This window comes from Symphodus melops, assembly GCF_947650265.1.
Source record: "Symphodus melops genome assembly, chromosome: 1".
NCBI lineage: Eukaryota > Metazoa > Chordata > Actinopteri > Labriformes > Labridae > Symphodus > Symphodus melops.
In genome coordinates, this window is record NC_136691.1 from 32,533,664 (window position 1) to 32,553,804 (window position 20,141).

The window sequence follows — 20,141 nt, forward strand, 5'->3', positions numbered from 1 at the left end:
CTTCATTGATCCTATCTTTATTTTGGACAGGTGTCTATATGAGACAGGCCTTTTAAATTATTTTCAAACGTTGTGAACAGTCCTTTTACTTTATTTATCTTCACACTTACACACACACACCTACACACACCTACACACACCTACACACACACACACACACATTTAAAGACACGTTTGGTAACAGCGACCTTTTATTTCCACCTGAAGCACCATTTTCTCTCTTTATACAGAACAGTGGCACTATCCACTTGGATTAAAAGTATGCACATCCCACTTTACAGACAGATCCTTAAATGCAATCCTCATTAAAGACAGTGTTGGGAAAATACAGGTAACAACTAAGATCTCACTGAGAGTCAAGAAACAGCCAGAAGCCACTGTGATGTGTCACTTTAGTGCTTTATAGTGAGCTGTGAATCATAAACAGTGTCCAGTAAAAGAACAAACCGCCCTCTTCATGTCCTGGTCTACAGAGCACTGTACATGGTACCACTCCAGTGTCAAATCATTACAATCCTGTACATAGCTGGGCTACGTATTTCTGTTGTAGATGTTTATTTTAATGAAGTCTAAGCACTGTGTAACAATCCGTCTGTACAACACGATAATGTTGCACATGCAGACGTCTCACAGCAAGAAAATCTGTCACTGACCTCTCATCACCAAGGCTTTAATCTGTTATAACAGGTGACAAAAAAAAGATAGAAAATAGGAGTCTTGTGTGCGATGGATGAAGGAGAACATGAAGGCACATGAGATAATCTCATCATGTTCACATCTGTTACGGACATGCAGTCCTTGCAGTCGTTTCTGACCTTTACATGAGGGGTAAGCAGGAGGGATGACAACAGTTCTTCATCCTGTAGTTAGTATATGTTCTGGACATTTATTTGTTCCAACATGTTCTCACATGAAAGTGGGTATGGCAAAGGCCCAACACGATTCAGAAGCGTCCGTCTGACATCAGTTGTGTGGTGCTGGGCTGTGGGTCAAGTTAGCTTAGCCACATCCAGTTACACCTTGAATGGAAACGTCTTTGTTAACGATACTACACCAGCAGCGACCGGCTAGACTTTGAGAATTAAGCATTGCTGTTAAAAAAATCTTATTTTAGTTGGTTGGACTCAAAAGTTTACCCCATTCTAGGAAAACGTTTGCTCCCATCATGTGATCCAGACAGCATGTCAAACCAACAATAACTGACAATAGACTGGAAGCTGAAGAATCACACTTTAAAGCCTTTAGGAGTGAGGGTGAGTTGACATAGTAGGCTTTAAAATGTAAACAAAACAAAACAAAAAAACTATCCCAGACCAAGTGTGCACATTGTGTTGTGTACCTGGGAGTCCTAAATGTGAGGAAAGTTTGGCCAGCTGTGCAGTAAATATGTTCAGACACAAAACCAAACTAAACTTTACAATCTGTAGTGTCATCACTCAGTAGTACCTCCAGATTTAAAACTGTACAGACAATATCAGAATCCTACTCATGGTTCAAAATATATTTAATACAATACTCAGTAATACCAGTGTCTATCTACATCCCTTCACAAACTGTTAGGTTGACATAAAACTCAAACAGTATGTGTGTCAAAGTTTGTCACATCAGCACCTTCAGTTTTCCTATAATAGCATCCTGTTCATGAGGTGTAAGAAGTATCTCGACCTGGAGGGAACACAGTGAAAGGCGCATGAGTGGTGTGACTTCCTGAAGTTCTATTGTGAGATCAGTGGAGTTTAAGATGATTTCATTACATTTGATTCACAAGATAGTGGTGCGGTCAGTAGTTAAGAAACGCCATCCCTCGGCTGGAACGATGGTTTTTCTGGAGCAGCTTGTCAAGACTGCCATTTGACAATGAGGACTTCGCATTTGTATGAATGTGTATTGATATGACGAGTTAAATAAACAAATTAGACATCTAGGGAAAAAAAAAAAACACTTTCTTGCTTTATCTCTGAGAAAAAATGTCCATGTCCATGTGGCCAAGTGACAAGATTTAGGGGTTTCTGGGGAACGTCCTCAAATTGACTGTATTTAACTTTTCAGGTTGTTGTCAACAATCTGACAAGCAACCCTTAGATTTAAGAATGGAGCTGGAGTTATTCACCAGAATATTATTACAATGATGCAGGCGTCACCCTGGACCATAGCTTTAGATTAACAGTTAATTTGTGTCAACCCTCCCGATAGCCATGAGCCCTGAGCAGTTACCAAAAACTACGAAACTGTAGACAAAAACTACTTTAGATGTGACATTTTTTCACCAGAAAGAGAAGCAGGCTAGCTGTTTCCCTTAGTTTGCAGGCCTTATGCTAAGCTAGTTATTGTTATTTACCTTCTCATCTTATTGTTGTAAAGAAAGCCAATGAATGTGTTATCCAGTCCGTCGCATTACGGCTCAGTCAGTGTGAATATGAGCAGACGTTCTTTTCTAAATGTAATTGTCCATTTCTTTGTTTCTGGATTCTAAATATTGCTGGGGTTTTTTGTTCATAAATACTGATTTAACCACATTACTTCATTACATTCTTACTATTAAATACTGTTCTTGTAGAAAAAAAAGAAATACAGTGACTTGACTTCGCAAACTATACACAACACAAAAAAAAGAAAACGTCAAAATAAACAATAACAAAAACAGTGCACATGAACAATATCATACAGCAGTTATCTACACAACAGTTTTTCAGAAGCTTGTCACTCTGAGGTCAAAGGTCATGACCATCAAAGACAGAAAGAAAACAGGATTTGACGTCAGGATAAGTATGTTTTTTGTTTTTTTTAAATGACCAATTAGCACCTGCTTGAGCATGTAATGTAATATGCCTTCAACGGGTTTGTTGACGAAGAACTAAGTCTCCTGTAGCAATTAATAGTCATGCTGAATAAACTCTGAAAGTTAATAGAATGCATTTAATTCATTCACATTCCTGTTTTTCTTTGATTCATCATGGATGATGAAATCCTGTGTCTTACATGAGGCCTGTGTGAACTTCACTCTTTCTTTAGTCATGTTTTAGTTGAGTAGTTTATCTTGACATTTAAGCTTTAAAAAGTCCTCAAGACTGCACTTTTCCAGGGCAAATCCAGGGTCAGAGCATCCTTATCCACATCAGGACAGCACGAGTAATCAGGACCGTCTCTCTCAGCCTTTGCTCTTTACTCCGTCCATCTCTGAGGCCTCAGTGTCAGTAGTTTTCCCACGTGGACAATTTGTCATTGATTTATCCTCCATCGCTTCCTTGTAAGGAAGGAAAGGGCCAGAAATATGACCGAGCATTCGTTCTCTCCACCCTTTGCAGAGCATGTGTTATCTCCCCCCCCTTACATGTTTGGAGGGCGACAGACCTCAGATCAGCCTCTCTTCTGGTGGCACTTTGAGGACACTGCCCATCTCCAGCCTGGCACCGGCCACCTCCTGCGAGCTGGGGCTGTACGTGCCCTCGGACTGACGCTTCTTCCGTGCTGTCATGATGAGGAAAAACACCACCAGGATAGCCAGCAGCACACACAGCGTGATGAGTGGAATGGTGACCACCAGCCAGGGGACTCGCTCTCTCTGCTGCTCTTTCTGCAAACGGACAGGACAGAATATGTGTCTCATTTAAAAATGTTAATAAAGTTGTACATTTTGGTTTCAGTAAAATGACAAAAAGTGTGTTTTCTTATTAATATGATTATTTACAGAACTGTACATAACAATGACTCATGCCACACATCACTAGAGAGCTCCAGACCAAACCCAGTGAAAGATTTAATCACATACAGCCGTAAAGAGCCATGGATTGCTTCAAATATCCCATCACTCCTTCCAATGTCTCATTGTGTAATCTTTAATCTTTCACGTTGTTTCACTTTCTTCCAATTGCAATACATCAATATGATGCCTGCAAGCTGTCCAATTAGGACTTTCCATTCACCGCTCCCAGCCTATCATAGCCTAAGACAGTCTGAGTTAAAAGGATGCACCTGCCCCTATTTTGATGTATGCCAACTCTGTGGGAGCCAATTACACTTTACTGTGCCGGTGACTGACCAGTGACTGTACTTCTTAACATGTGGACATGCTGCTTTAGTCAATAACTTGAATCCTGAACGCAGGAAGGGGGTTCTAAAGCCACACAGATTTTGATCTGTGATGAATGTCTGCCTTATTTCAACAGTGGTACACACGTTTCAATGATTTCTGGAAGAATTTCAAGACATCGTGAAACTATGGATTAGTTAGTATTTAAAAGAGTTCTTACTTGTGCTGGTAGTATAGACAGGTCAAGATCAGTATTCAATATCATCAGGGTATACATGGACAGGCGTGTAGGCTATTTTGACAGGATCCATAAGGCAATTTCATATTTATCAAACATTTTATAGATCACAAGCAATTACACGGTCACTGCGTTGTGTTTTCTCTTTCAGTTAAATTTTAATTCTTAGTTAAATTTGGGTAGAAGGGATTAGTTTGTCACCAAAATTAGCTCGTCCGCCTTCATTGCTACACATCTGAAACCTCAAATCTTCTCCTTTGCCTTTAAACTGTCATCTCTAAGACATGCCATGCAGAAACACTGCTTTGCAATGATCGATCCGACCATTCAAAGCTATGTTCCAGATGCGAGTTCAAATCAAGAACATGTGGTGAGAAAGTGAACAAACCCACAGCCAGAGCCAATAAAAAAAACCATCTCTGTCACTTACGCTTCTCTCACACAGTTTGCCTCTGAAGCCGGGCACGCACACACACTGGAAGTGATTGAGTCTGTCCAGACAGGTGGCCCCGTTCAGACAAGGGCTGGATTCACACTCGTCTATTTCTGTCTCACACCTGAAACACATCAATGGGGTCTTAACACAACGCTTCCTGACAGAGCTGCACACAAACACTCAGCTGACCTTTCCTCTTGGAAGTGGTTCAGACGTACTTTTTTAAATTTGTGTGTGTGTGTGTGTCTGTCTGTAGGGGTGTGTGTGTGTGTGTGTGTGTGTGTCTAGGTGTGTGTCTGTGTGTCTAGGTGTGTGTGTGTGTGTGCATGTGTGTGTGAGGAATGTGCAGTGTGCAACTCTCACCTGTCGCCGCTGTATCCTGGTTTGCAGGTGCAGTTTCCTCCAGAGTCTCCACCAATACAAACCCCTCCATTAAGACACTCTCTGTATGCGTCGCAGGCTGCTGGAGGGTATCGCCACCTGTTGAACACACATACAAAAGAGACACAACTTTAGGGGTAGGATTTTTTTTTTTTCTTCCCAACTAACCCAACACCTTTCGTTCCAGAAACATACTTTCACCATTGTTGTCGACATTTCCAGCAACAACTGAAACACATAAAGTGTTTCACTCATTTTAAACAACTAAACATCTAAAGGTTGTTGTTCTTTTTTAGCAACAATCAGCACTATAAGCCTAAGAGTTCCTTTGTTGGCTTGATGATGAAATTAACGTTGGGCAGTTGTTAAATGTTGGTAAACAAGGGAAATCTGATTGTCCAAATATAGAAAAACAGCTTCCATTCATGATGCTTCTAGTTACTCTGTGTCTGTCCTGTCTTTAAACAAAGCTACGAAGAGCTTCAGGGTAAAGATTGTAGATTTATTTAAGAAAAAAACATACATGTCAGAAAATATGAACACATAAAGCTCTCAAAACTAATAAAGTTGTATCTTTTTTTTAATCTGGAAGTGATGCCATAATTATTCCACCCACTATTTCCAGGGTCCGTTTGTTTGGAGATAAGGATTTCTGATGGTACAGGGTGAAGCTTGAGCCCATACTGTTACACCATATGAGAAATCTGGGATACCTGAGTTGGGACATACTGTAGTGCCTACTTTATTTAAACACATTCAGGTTAGTACGTATTTACAGCTGCCCAGCAGGGACTCTTCAGGGGTAACATCATATTGTATGTGAAACTAACTACTGCAACATGAACGCCACAATTCTTCAACAAAGATTTTGTAAACTGAAGCACTTCATGCTTTATTTAAACGGTGGTTTGTAATAAAATAAAATGAAGAACTCCCCTTTCATGGCTTTGCTGTTTAAGCTATCATCAAAAAAAAAAAAAAAAAACTTCACCTAGCCATACATTGGAATAAATGGTCTCTTTTGGTGGTAGCAAAAAGAGCAAGCTTAAATCCTCCAGGGGAGTGAAATGTTCAAAATGATCAGATGATAGTTTGATTGAAAGGTTTATGTCCTTGGGGATAATATGAGCAATGATACAGGGACTTGATAATTGTCTGGCTACTATTCTACTATTCAATGATTTTGCTAACCTGGAGCAGGAAAAACTTTTTTTAGCATGTACATATGGCATCATCAGGTTACTAATGACCTCCATGAATTGAAGCAAGAACTTTAAAGTGTACTTTATAGAGACAGGGAGAAGTCTACTTACTGGCAGCGCTTGCCCATGTAGCCTGGAGGACATGAACATGTGTTGGCTCCCAATGTTTCCAAGCAGGTTCCTCCATTCACACAGTTGAACTCCAGACAGTTATCCACCTCATCCTCACAGTTTCTGCCCATGTATCCAGGCTCACAGTCACAACGGTAGTCTGCTAGAAGGTCTTTACATGACCCATAGACGCAAGGACTTGGGGAGCATTCGTTTGTCTCCGTCTCACACAGTTTCCCCTCCCATCCTGCGCTGCAGCTGCAGTTAAACTCACTGAACTGGTCCTGACAAACACCTTGGTTAAGGCATGGCTGGGAATCGCAAATTGGCTCACCTTTGCATCCAATAATTGGCTCATGCCCACCCAGTCTGGAGAACCAGCTCATCTGAGGAGGGTCTTGCACTTTCACGAGTGGTAGGTAGACTCCGCCCACTCTCACTTCCCCTAAACATCCAGTGTATTTCTCGGCCAGCCAAATCTTTGTGTCATTAAGGAAGTTAAGATTGCCACTCTCATGATAGGTGCTGCCAACTCTCTGTCCATCCATGGTAAGGCGCCACCGTGATGCTGACTGCGCGGGGTCCACCATGGAAAGCTGGATTTGGTGCCATGCTCCGTCTGCAATGGCTCTGTCACTTGTGAAGGCCAGCAGATCTGAATCCACCCCGCTGTCCAGTTTGATCAGCAGAGAAGAGTTGAGCAGACCCAAGCAGAAGACTTCAGCTCTGCTTTCAGCCCGCAGAAGGATCCCATCTGTGTCACGTGTCCGCATTTCAAGGGTGATGCTAGTTACAGGGCTCAGCAAGGAGCTGTTGGCAGTAAACTGGAGAGCGTTGTCCTGGAAAACGGCCTCAGTTAAACCTGTATGAGGAGAAAGTGTGTAAGTCAGAACACATGCTGAGACAAAGATGTGTAGAGCCTTGCTGGTGATGAAAAAGTCAAAAATCAATTTAAATTTGTGTCAGGGTCAAGATGTTTTTTTAGTGTAGTGTAGTTCAACAGTGAGAAAAGACAACACATTAAAAATCCATCAATCCAAATGTTGTTTAAGTTAAAGGGATACTTCACCGAGAGAAAAATGTTTTTCTTTGCCTGGAAGTTTTCTTCACGTGATGCAATATGACGATTTTTGCATCACATGAAGAAAACTTTCAAGCAAAGAAAAACAAAATTTTCTCGGCAAAAAGAGGGTTGGATTCACGACCATTCAACACTACAACCATGTTTCTAATGATACACAGCTACATGTAAATGGGTGAAGTGTCCCTTTAAGCTAAATTTGCAATCTTGCTGTTGCTGCAGTTCATTTTGCAGACTAAGTTCAAGTCGGCAGTTGCAGCTGAATGTTTTCGACAAGGATTTAAAAATGTCAGCAGAATATTCCTAATCCACCACATCTGGACTGCCACACCCTGTGAAGCACGATTCATTCTTAATGTCTCATTTGTGAGTAAACTTCTATACCTCTGTGACACTATTGTGACAAAGTGGGTCTTGTTGGAGTTACAGCAGTATGTGTTGTACTTTGACTGACGTCACTGCAACACTCTCAGTTGGCAGTCACAAAAAGCATGGAGACTTTAAGACTGAGTTAAAGATTCATGTGGGAGCCAGCAGACTTTGGCACGATATAAAAGGCTGACCAATTCCAGATTCTACATTTTTGGATGACTCCACTCACTTTTAAAAGCCACATTTCAGAGGAAGATAACAGAGCAAAGGCAGTGGCATAACAAACTCCACCGTGATCAGTGTGAAACACGACGCAGTTACCTTCACCTGTCTTTATTGTTGTTACGGTACTCAACTTGCATTATGCAAAAGTGGAGTCCTTGTTTAGTCTATAAATCTTTTTCTACCACTTAAAAATAAGTGCCATTTTAAAAATCTGAAGTGTTGTTGAATAAGACAACAAGAGAAACCTCTCTTTAACTTACAGAGTAGGAAACCTCCACTTTGAGTGAGGAAAAGTGCCTTTCAGATGTTGGTCGACCAATACGATCTGATGATACTTTTTGACAGCTTTGGGCAAACAAACAGATACTTTGTTGTTGCTCAATCTAATTTCTGATTTGCAGGGAAATGAAACAAACACTCAAGCATCACAACTCTCAGCATCATCTGCAGTACATGCAGCGTGGCTTTATCGCTGAGCAGATGTGGGTCTGCACACAAATAATTATATTTCAGATATCAAAGTTATTTTAAAGATTAGCCTTCTAAGTCCTTTTTTTTTTAAATATCACCTCTTCAATCGTGTTACATCTGTGTGATTAATGGTAATAATAATGGCATGGTTAATATGAGTGGTGACATCTTGTTTGGTGTTGTAGAATCACTTAATCAAATCTTTCTTCTCAGCACATCCTGCAGTAAGAATCTTGAAGTCTTGGTCTTTACTTCTTGTCTCGCTCTGAGGAGGTTTATTTCAGATGTCAGCGAGGGTTTTAACTCTGGCAGGTTGTCCTCACCAACTCATGTTAAAGAGTGCTTTGGGAACTTTCCAAGACTGAACAGTAAATCTGATTAAAAAATTAGAAACAAAACAAATAAACTTGTCTTGAACTGACTTGACTTCCACTACTCGATAAAAAAAGATCATGATAATCATAATCACCGCCATGGACTACTTACACTCGTAACCGTCCTGTAGGTCCACACAGTGCACTCCGTCGACGCAAGGCTTGTCGACACACCACAAACGCGTCTCACAGAGCCGGCCTGAGTATTTCATGGAGCAGATGCACTTGAAGTCATTCCAGGTGACCTCACACTGGCCGCCATTGAAGCAGGGCCCGTCCTGTGCAGACAAACACAGATGGCAGGATTAGATGGCAGTTTGAAAAATCCCTTACCTGATGCGACTGCAGGTGTACGAGCTGCAGAGTAGATTGAGTGGTGACTTACAAATCAGGGATTAAAAACCAGATCAATGTTCCTAAGAACAACACTACAGGAAGCACTGCAGCTTGCCAACACAATTAGCACTGGTACAGTGTTAGCGGGCACACAATGGCAAACACAGTAGTTCTAATTGGCTTTACATTACAACTGCACAGACTTACTGAAGCTATATTGGATCTATGGTCTGATGGGGCAAGGTTTCTGCAGGTCTTTGGAAATACTGGAACAGATTTGTGTGTTCCTTGGTAAATAATTTCCTAAATTATAGCCCAAGGGTGGGAAAAAACTCAAAATTGACGAGACTTTCTTTTTACTTTACCTTGCATGTATCATCACTTTTGCATCCTTGCAGCACATTCTCCTTCTTGCTCTCCTGGTAAAATTCCACTCCACCTGGATGATCCCCAGCAGTCATGTGTTTGTGGTCCAGCCGAATGTCCTGCAGGCAGCCCTTGAAGTTTCCACCCCAGGCGTTCATGCTCTCGCCTGCAGGGAGCCCTCCAACATACGCAACATCCCCTGTTTCTATGCTCACGTTCCCTAAGGCACGATGATTCCCCGCTTTGGGGTAGACCACATTGCCATAACGCACCTTTACGGTAACCAAATTATTGATGCCATCAGTGACAAACTGGGCCTCAGACAGCAGGGTGGTGTGAGGGCTGTAAATAGCCACAGTGCCCTCCTTCAGATAGATCGTCATGTAAGGCTTTCCTTCTCGATGGAGCTGCAGGAGCAGGCCGTTGTGTTTGAGGGAGCGCATTAAGAATGAGATGGTGAAGTTATCTCCGTGGGTTTCTGAGATGTTGAAGGCAGCATAGCTGGTGGTGTTCTCATGACCAAAGGTCCAGGATGGATACTCTGAAAAGAGGGTGGGATGTACACATTTATCAATCTTCTCTCCAACACAATGTATCACCAACACAAGGGATCTGTTCAATTAAAAAAAGAATAGTTTCCTAGTAATGGATGGTATCACTTTTGGGGTATCTTTTTGTTTGTTTCTGCAGTTAACTCTTTTTGCATGGTATGGGTTGGCGTACCAAAACTGCAGTAAGACCAAAAGTATTAGTAACTAACTATTCTTTAGAAAAAGTTCTCTGGAGGAACTGCAGGGATCCTCTTGGCCCTTTTGGTAGGTCATTTGGTGGGTCATAGCCCCAGGCGCAGAATTTCTTCAGTTTCGCCTCATGTAGTCATTGTGATTCAATTATTAATACGCTCTTTTAGCCTTAAAGTGATTTATGTGCGCCATAAAAACTAAATGTGCAGAACAAGTAGTGAAAACTGCTGCAAACGTATAATCTATCCCCTAAATACTCTTACCTGTCTCACAGCTTTCTCCATAGTAAGGCCGATGACAGTCACAGCTGGCACGAACCCACATGTCCACACACTGCCCACGCTGCAAGCATGGGTCTTCCTGACACCAGTCCTTTTTGCTGCAACCCATTTCCAAGCCCTGGTTCTCCTCTCTGATGAGGTCCTGGGGCAGAAGAGGTTTGTGGTCCACCCGAAGGTCCTCCATGCAACCAATGAACCCCCGTCCACTGTAGGTGTGGGCTAAATATTCCTTCGGTGCCCCTCCTATATATAGCTGTTGAAAGGAACTAGGCTGGAGGAAGATCAGATGGTTGTAGCCCTCGTTCTTCACATGACACTCCTCCTCACATCCAGGTCCTTCTAAAACCAGAACCAGCCTCTCATCCATGGTCACAGTGACCTGGCGCCACTCTCCATCATTGACTGGTCCAGGGTGAATAGCCTGTAGTAACTTCCCCGACTTAACCCTGGCCTGAAGGGAGCCTCCAACAAGCTCCAGTGAGACAAAGCGCTCCATGGTGCCTCGGTAGTACAACACCATGTCAGGCAAAGTGCTCTTAAACCGGAGCTGCATGTGGAGTCCATGATTGTAGTCATTTGTTGATCGTTTGGTCTTCTTTTTGGAGTCTGGCAGCTGAACGAAGACGTAGCCCTCCGAGTTGAAGGAGAATGTGGTAGAAGTGTTGCAGCGTTCTCCTGACCAGCCCGGCGGACACAAACAGGTGTAGTTGTGCTTCCCATCATCCATCAGCACAGGTACACAGCCTGCTCCGTGTTGACACTGGTGCTGTTGGCAACCGACGAGTCGGACATCACAGTCTGGCCCACCCCAGGGCTCAAGGCCGGGCTCTGGCTCAGGGCATTGACACCTATAGTGGTTGGCAGCATCTTCACACGTGGCGCCATTCTTGCAGGGATTGCTGTCACACTCATTGATGTCTACTTCACAGTGTACGCCTGAATGAAAAGAGACTTTTTTTAGTACAACTTTAAAAGACCCTAAACAGCCAAAACTTATATTGCATGGATCATAATTAATTCATTAACTTTAATACATACATCGGTCTATAGTCTCACTGCCTGCACTGCAACACACAGCTTAGCCTAGCATACAGATGAACCAGCAGGTGAATTACTCCATCAGTGTCATTTGCAAATGAGGAAATAGCTGCAGGAAATCTAAAGTTAATGAGCCATAAATTAGAGGATGATTAGCTTCAAACAGATTACTCTTAACTAAATTAAACCTGTTTCTGTCTTTCTGATTGTATCAAGTTGACATTGAAATATCGTGAGCCGGACAAAGTAGTGCCACGCATACAAACCGTGCCAGAACTACAGTCTGTCTGCCTGGTTTCAGTCATCAGTAAGCCTTGGCAGCAGCAGTCAACCTGCATTAACAAAGTCCTTTAACATAATCTACACCCAAGGAACCCAGAAGCTGTTTGTCCTTTCCGTGCCAAGACCCCGGTACGCAAGCAAGCAACTTTTAGTAGATGTAGAATTAAAGCGTTGAAGCATACTGTACCTGTCAGCCACCAGGGCCCACAGCAGCAGCACAGCAGCAGCAGCATCAATATGTTTCCCCTCATGATCTAAAAAATGAACAGTCAACACACTCCTCACACTGCCAGATGACACAACCAGGTCCCCCCTTTCTCTCTCTCTCTTTATTCTACAGAGCAGAGGTGCCTTCACTCCTCCACCCTGTACCAGGCAGACAGGCAGGAGTGATTACAAGTCAGCCCTGCCCACCTTTTCTCTTCCTCCCTCCTATCTTCCCATTCCTCCCAGAATCCCTCCCCCTTCCTCGCACCCCTCTGCCCCTCTCGTGTCTGCAGCCCAGCCCTCACAGAGCAGTAAGCCTCCAGCCTCCAGCTGGCTCCCGTTACTGTTTGACAAGAGGAATGCAGTGCTGCAGTCCTCTCTCTGTTCCCTGTGCTGGCCTGTTGATGCCCACTAGTGGCAGGAGCTGCTGCAGTAAACCTGCAGGAGGTGCTGCAGGTTCAGGCCTGAGCATGACCCCTCTGATTTATGGATCCCATGTGGATTTTGTTGTGCAGTTTGCACATCTGCTTTTCAGTCTGTACCGGATTATTTGATTAGATTTATTGCCTTTGAAATTTTAGAAAAATGTTGGTCCGCTTCATGAATAGCAGTAAATATGAAAGCTGATTTTGTCTACATCCTTTCATCACAATGTTATTTATTCTGTAGAGTCAAATAATAATAATATATAAATAATCTAATATTTGGATTTCTTTCTACTGTAAATAATGTCCTGCAGTCAGGAAGAACTACTTCCAAAAAAACATGACAGAAATTGCTCACATCTGTGAGTCTGTGAGATAAAAAAAAACAACTTTATTTACAGTTTTAATGTTTTTAAATTTCTTTAGTTAAACAATTCTATTTAAAATCCAAATATGTTTTTTTTAATCTGTGTAGCATGAAAGTGCTGAACCATTTCATTGTGCATCACTATGCTGTACGTATCAATGATAATAAAACATGACTGTTTTTACACCTGTATCTCATCTGCTTTGTTTCGATTCAAAGGAAAAAAAATGATGCATTGTTGAATTTTTTCTTTGGGTAGTTTAGTGTTAACAGAATATTGTAAACAGGCCAAAGCACACAATATCTCAGAACTATACGTACGCCATTACATCACAGCCTACAGGTTATAAATCTTTGAAAGAAGGCGCAGAAAGTTATTTCAGGTTAAAGTTGTCAGACTTGTTTTCAAACGTGTTAGTCAGAGTAATACTTTTCTTGGCCACAAGAGGCTGAAGTACAGCACTACCCCGGATGAAGTGCTTGTGATCTTAATACTGTACACAATGTAATTGTTACAATAATTTCTATAATGTATCTTATTTGACAAATCCTTTGACATATATATTCATAGTCCAAGTAGAGCACTGTTGATTAATTATTTTTTAAATCAGGCACAGCGCTTATTGACAGCACCTCTACGAGTCCAACAGAAGGGTAGATAACATCTCAACAAAGGGAGTCCCACTGTACCGGGACGTCGGAGACACATCTCTTTTTAAAAAGAAATGCCCAGAAGTTCAGGCATGCCAGGTGTGTTTAAAAGAGCAGCAGAAATGTGTGGCATGCTCGTGAGGTGGCCTAAACTCCCCAAATCCTGTCGTGCTCTGAGGATTTCTTAAACACACATCCTCTTCTTCCTCTGCGTCACGTCTGCTCTTCCTCAGCTGAAGCCAATCATTTGTGGAAACATTGAGCTGTGGCAGAAGCTACTTTAACAAGTTATTTTCCAGACTATCTTTTCGGTCAGCTAGCATCTTGCGCTGTGGATTTACATTTTGACATTTTCAGTCCAAACATGAGTCTCATGAGCCTTTAAAAACACACTTAAACTGTTGTTTTGTAAGTCCATAAGCAAAGCCTGATGGTGGGCTTCATCTCTATGGGATTAACCCCCAGATATATACTGACGACCACTTCTCGCACGTGCAAAGTCATCCTCGGTCAAACGTGCCATATGAAGGTAATAGGATCATATTTAGAGAAGAATATCCATGTTTTAGTTTCTTTCACATGCACCGGCGTGATATGTTTACATCAAAGCAAAACCAGACAAATAACAAGTAGATTATTTGAGATATTTTTTTGTTTGTTTTACTTAAAGTGTTTTATATCTTCTTCTTTTTTCCTTCATCGGGCTTTAATTAGGCCCTTAAGAAGCTTTGCTGTAATCTCCCCTCCCCCTGATAAATTTCTTAGGAGACCCCCGTTTAATGCCCACCGTGGACGTCTGACATATGGCACCTTTGATTGGCTTTGTTGTTTTCTATGCTCCTCCAAACCATATGCCCTCTCATCTCCACCCCATCCTCTGCTCTGCTGCGTCTTCACATTTTGTGGCTTTAATAAGCTGAGTGTTGGCAAATTAGCCTGTCGTTTTGTTGACGAGAGCGTTTGGCTGAATTCCTCACGTCTAAGTCCAGATTGTGTGTTTGGAGGTCAGCATTCCGTGCATTTCCTCCTGTTTTGAGTGATGCAGTGACAAATCTCCTCTAATGAGGAATTAATACCTTGGCTGGCCATGAGGAATGATCAGCAGGAGGAAGATTAACCCTTCATTGTTTGGTCGGGGAGATTCTGAGGCACTTTGGAAAGGTTATCGCTCTTCACTGGTTTCTACTGAGGACGTTCAGATCGGTTCACTGCAGATCTTTTTACACAACTTTTTTTTTCATTGAGGCAACCCACAAGAGAATTGATAAAATTATATTAACTCTTGCAGCACTAGAGAAGCATGCTTTATTCACTTGTCTCTTAAAATCACTGCAGAAGGTCAGGCCTCTATCACAGAGCCACAGCCGCTTTAGTTTTCATTAACGATAATAACCTCATATGGAAGTTGTTTAGGGCAAGTTTATTCCAGCTTCCCATGTCTGAAGTGTCACGCAGAGTTTAGGAAGTGGCTGCTATGTTCTGTCTGATGAGCAATAACGTTGTGAGGTGCCTCTGGAGAAAGAACAGATGAGTTTGGTTTTGTCAGGCGATAAAAAGCAGATAAGAGGTTTCTCCTACCCGTGAAGCCGACTGGACACACGCATTGATAAGAGTTGATCAGATCCTGACAGCTCCCGCCATGCTGACACGGAGCAGACTCACACTCGTCCACATTGATGGAGCAGTTATCTCCTGTAAAGAGGACAGAAAAATAAGATCTACATCACTTCACGGTGAGTCAATAAACGAGACAATTTAAAGGGTTTGGTGTAACTGCCTCACCGGTGAATCCTGGGAGACAGTGGCAGATGAATCCAGCGGCGTCTTCATAGCTGAAATTGGCGTTGCTGAGTTCAGGGAGCTTCCAGTTGTTCAGGACATCTGAGCGCTGGAAACATTCACCTCCATTCTCACACGGGTTCTGCTCACACTCGTCTATATCCACCTGGCAGTTCTCTCCTTTGTAACCTGGACACATAAACACAAACATATGTGGAAATGAACAAATACACACATTTGAAGAGAAGAGTTGGACTTGAATTGTTGGTGGTGTTAATCATGTCTTTTGTATGTACGAAGGGGTCAAAGCAGGCCAGTAAGTGGCAGAACGCAGAAATAGAAGGAGTCAGAGCAGCTGCCTGTCAAAACCCTCAATAGTGTTGTATAACTCGAAATCAGTATTTGTCTCAAAACCACTTTTTGAAGGTCTCCATTTAAATCAAGATCACCACTGACAGGCTATTTTAAGTCATTTCTGTGATTAGAAGGAAAACACCCCTCTCTAAAATAATAAATATTTTCAATTCAAAGATTACATTTTTATCCCCTAGTTACGGTTATAACAGCATTTTGGTCTAAGTGAATGACATGCCTACTGCACACACGATGGGGATGATCAGTGATCATTCTGGTCTTTGTCGATGATCTCTAAATATCTCATTCTTGGAGCACTCTGGTCTCAGTAATATCTTGGTTTTGATTTGTGTGGTCTTGGCTACAACAGTAATTTTGAAAACCTCATCTGCCAACATGATGTAAAATAAGATAATATAATCCATCTCACAAACTGAGACATTTACAGCATAACAGCAGCAAAGCAGGATGGCAGAAGAAAAATCACATGATGGTAAATCAAATATGATAAAAATGTAAGAAAAAAAAAAGATCCATGTCATCCTAAATAGAACTTGTTCTTTTTATTAATTGTTTCTAGTTTTCTCCAATTGCCTCTGAACAGTCTCTGCTGTCTTTGGATCCGTGCTGGAACGAGCCCAGTTGACGTTTTCTGATGTGAGCACGAGCTCCCACCAGCGTGCTGCAGCTGACTGACATCCAGCGCTGTGGGGTTTTGACATGCTGATTTTTGTTGCAAAATCTCCCAAAGAAAAGGTGTAGCAAAATAAGTTGATATGTTGAATGATAATCATTTTTTATTCCAACAACACAGACAGCTGTGTGTGAGGTGTAGATCAAAGATTGCTTTGTAACTCATTTAACGTTATAGGACTTTACACCTGTCACACCTTTGTTTGCATCTGAAACACAGCACCTGTGGAACGGTGCGCTTAATTTATTGTTCGGGGAGTTTTTGATTTTTCCCTATAGAACACTGACTTTATTAACTTAATCTGTATAACTTTATTATGTCGCTGTTGCAGAACCATAATCTGAGAGTGACTATGGCAACCCTCTCCTATGGGCTAGTTTTTAGTCTGACTGGATTGAAGGGATTGTATCTGTGACGTTATAGTGACATGTCAGTGTTGTTCTTTGACATGATGAACTTTGAACACTTCTAATGAGTCTTTAAAACCATAAAATCAGCACAAGGACATGCACAAAGCTACACACCATGACAAACGCATGATGTCATTGCGATTATGCCTATGCATTTCTGTCACAATGTGCACTCACGTCACTCCTCATAATTCATTACACCCTGAAGGATCTAAACACTGCTGGTTTTATATCTCGACCACAAATGTTGAAGGGTGCAAAGCTCATCTATATGCTCTTTAGCCCCCTTCCTGACCCCTAAACCTGAGGGTCACTTCATCCATTCATTCAGTTTGATTTATGTGTGGGAAAGCAATGACCGTTCTGTTTCTTCTATGACCTGTGGTGAATGAATATCTAAGAACTAATCTTACATCAGGATTAAACTTTTGCTAACTTGCTGAGGAGGAGTTTGTGAACAGAGTTGGGGTGTACCTGGCCAACAGAGACACTTGTACTCATTGATCCCCTCCAAACAAGTGGCTCCATGCTGGCATGGGTCCGAGGCACATTCAGGAATATCCTCCTCGCAGTGGTCGCCCAAGTAGCCCGTCCCCTCACAGTCACACGTATAGCTAAAATAACATTTGAAAAAAAAGGGGAACAGAAAAAAAATCATAAAAAAAACATGTTTAATACTGAAATTGTCAAGAAAAGTAAGGGGTAACTATGTGTTTAGTGCAAGCAGCAACTTCCAGTGTTGAAAAATGATGCAGATGTGGAAGTCACAAATGTGAAAAGGCACCAGTAGATAATATTAAAAAATGCCAAATTTAAAAAGCCAATTTTTTAAAGTAGCTTATAGTAATATGCTTTTCCAAATATGATCCTTACAGGGTAGAAGTGGGGAAAGCATACTGTCACAATTCATGTAAATAACATCATAACTTAGCATTGATAAGTAGTAATTAGGAGGGCAAATCTCTTAGCTAATGATCTCTTAGCTAGATACTATGGTTATCTAAAATAAGGGACAAATAAGCACTTCATTATGACTGACACCGTTTCCTAACAGCAAGAGTTAAATGTGATTGTACATGATGGCTGTCCATATTGCATCTGTTTAACATTTCATTCTTTACAGCGATGGTGTGTTTGTCACTCCAAATATAACAGTATGTGACTCATGAGGTTGAATATTGCATGTGGATGTAACCAATATTCACTTTCCATGTTAGCATAAAGCGTACACAGTCAGTTATTTAAATGTATACAAAAAATGTTTTAAGGAAGCTATTTGATTGTAAAAAAAAAAAAAAAAAAAGATAAAATTATGTATTTAGCTAAACCTCAGTTTGATGAAGGATTTTATCGAATCAAACCAAATTATTTTCTACATATTCACAATTGTTTGACAGAAATAATGTAAAAGAATGTTTGGTTTTGGTGGAGGGATATTGTGCCTATTGCCTCCATCAGGCACTCATGTGTCACTCCTTAAAAAGAAGTGAAAATATCCTCAAATCTGTCATGTTAAGCCTCGATGAGCTGCGTGTGTGTTGTGTTTTCCTGTCTCCATGTGTAATCCTACCTGTTGACCCCGTCGATGCACCTGCCCTCATTCAGACAGGGCATGCTGGCACATTCGTCGATGTTGACCTCACAGTCTGGGCCCTGGAAGCCGGCCATGCATTCACAGGTGTACGCTGCTACGTGGTCCCGACAGGTGGCGCCGTTCTGACAGGGCTGAACCTCGCACTCGTCGATCTCCACCTCGCAGTTTATCCCTGCAGGAGACGGAGGAAGGATGGCAGAGGGCCGAGTTGTTAAGATTGTCCACACAGCTAATTATCTTATCACACGTACGGATCTAACCTATAACATCGCAGCTGCCACGAGCTCAGCTGTGAATGGACAACAGCAACACGGACTAAAGCTAATTAAACACAGCCCTGCAAACTCTTCTTCCACAGCTAATGAAATAAAGAGACAAAAATAGAGCGATATAATCTCACACAATCATCACACAAGTACTTCAATGAAAACCTGTTCAAACATCTTGACGCATTTTTTTGATCCCATTGTGGAGATTAATCCTCAAAATCTTTAGCAGGACTTGTTTTAACTTTTTGAGCTTTCACTTCACAATCTTGTCACTTTTCTTTCATTAAGGCTTCTTTAAGAGATATAAGCTGGTTTTGAATGGCCTCAAATTAATACTGACGCCTCTTTATGACTTATGAAGGGAAACGAGACCATCAGCACAAAGAATGATGGTTTCTATGTTGTTACTTTTAAGGTCTGAAATCACTGCTGCGAGGGGTCAGACGAGATGATTAACAGCAGGCTGCAGAAACAGTCTTTATTCATATTAAGATTCACAGTGAGTGACGCATTCAATGAGATTTTTCATTAGAAACTATCCTTATAGGCCTACGCATGGACGGATTATCATGACTAGAGTCCCTGGAGCCCAAACCTACAGAATGCAAATATTACTCGCGCTGCATTTATTTTTTAGTAACACGAGAACAATCCTGTCTGCACTGTTAATCTAAATAAAGGAACATTAACTTTCCGTTGCTAATTATGGTACTTGCACAATCTTACCAGGTAAAACAATCAACAAAAAGTGAAACTTAGTTTATGAATTATTGGGCCTTCCTTTCTTTTGGAGATGTAAAATAGTTTGTAGCTTCAGTTAGCATGTAGAATTAGCTACGCTCTTAACAGTCCTTTCCCTTCACTGAAAAAACAAACAAACATGAGAAGCAAGAATGCTAAGAATGTCTAGTCCAATATTTTAATAGCATATTACGTAAATACTTATATGTATTATAATAATTCTAAGGACAAGTCCCCCTTGTTTGGGTCTACATGTATTCTATGGGAGTGTTTTGAATTCAAATGTGAAACTAAAGATCAGCTCTGGTTTTTTCTGCATTAACACTTGTCGGCACAACTTCTGTTGCGCTCCCTGGTGATCCAGAAGTTTCAGTAATTTCCTTATTGTCTCTTCTTGAGTCACCACGCAGTCAGCCTGAACGCATTTCAGATGCTTCACTATCATATAAACACGCCTTATATCCGCACAGCTTCTTCTAACAGATCAGAGCAGGGTTTAAGTCTGAACTGTAATGCTCCAAGTTGACTGTGCAGACATAACAAACTCACAACAATGCCATCTACACAAACTGGATAAAGCTACACAGTCTGGGAATGTTTGCTACATTAAGAGCTTGTTTGTTTGTTTGTTTGTTTTAATTCACTTTTTATGTTGTAACAAGTTCCATTTTCCATGGTCAAGG

At 41.5% G+C, this 20,141-nt stretch overlaps 1 protein-coding gene across 1 annotated transcript in view; it reads right to left on the bottom strand.

Annotated features, from left to right (window-relative positions):
* Window positions 1-1,988: 1,988 nt before the first annotated feature.
* Window positions 1,989-20,141, bottom strand: part of LOC306831311 (protein crumbs homolog 2-like) — a 31,196-nt gene continuing 13,043 nt past the window's right edge. Inside the window, exons 3-13 of the mRNA XM_079355340.1 lie at window positions 18,425-18,620; window positions 17,329-17,468; window positions 15,400-15,585; window positions 15,196-15,309; window positions 10,630-11,583; window positions 9,623-10,164; window positions 9,034-9,199; window positions 6,399-7,260; window positions 5,068-5,184; window positions 4,699-4,825; window positions 1,989-3,574 (exon numbers count right to left, since the gene is read on the bottom strand). Coding sequence (XP_079211466.1) covers window positions 3,353-3,574; window positions 4,699-4,825; window positions 5,068-5,184; window positions 6,399-7,260; window positions 9,034-9,199; window positions 9,623-10,164; window positions 10,630-11,583; window positions 15,196-15,309; window positions 15,400-15,585; window positions 17,329-17,468; window positions 18,425-18,620 — 3,626 coding nt within the window. The 3' untranslated portion in view covers window positions 1,989-3,352. The remainder of the gene's footprint in view (window positions 3,575-4,698; window positions 4,826-5,067; window positions 5,185-6,398; window positions 7,261-9,033; window positions 9,200-9,622; window positions 10,165-10,629; window positions 11,584-15,195; window positions 15,310-15,399; window positions 15,586-17,328; window positions 17,469-18,424; window positions 18,621-20,141) is intronic.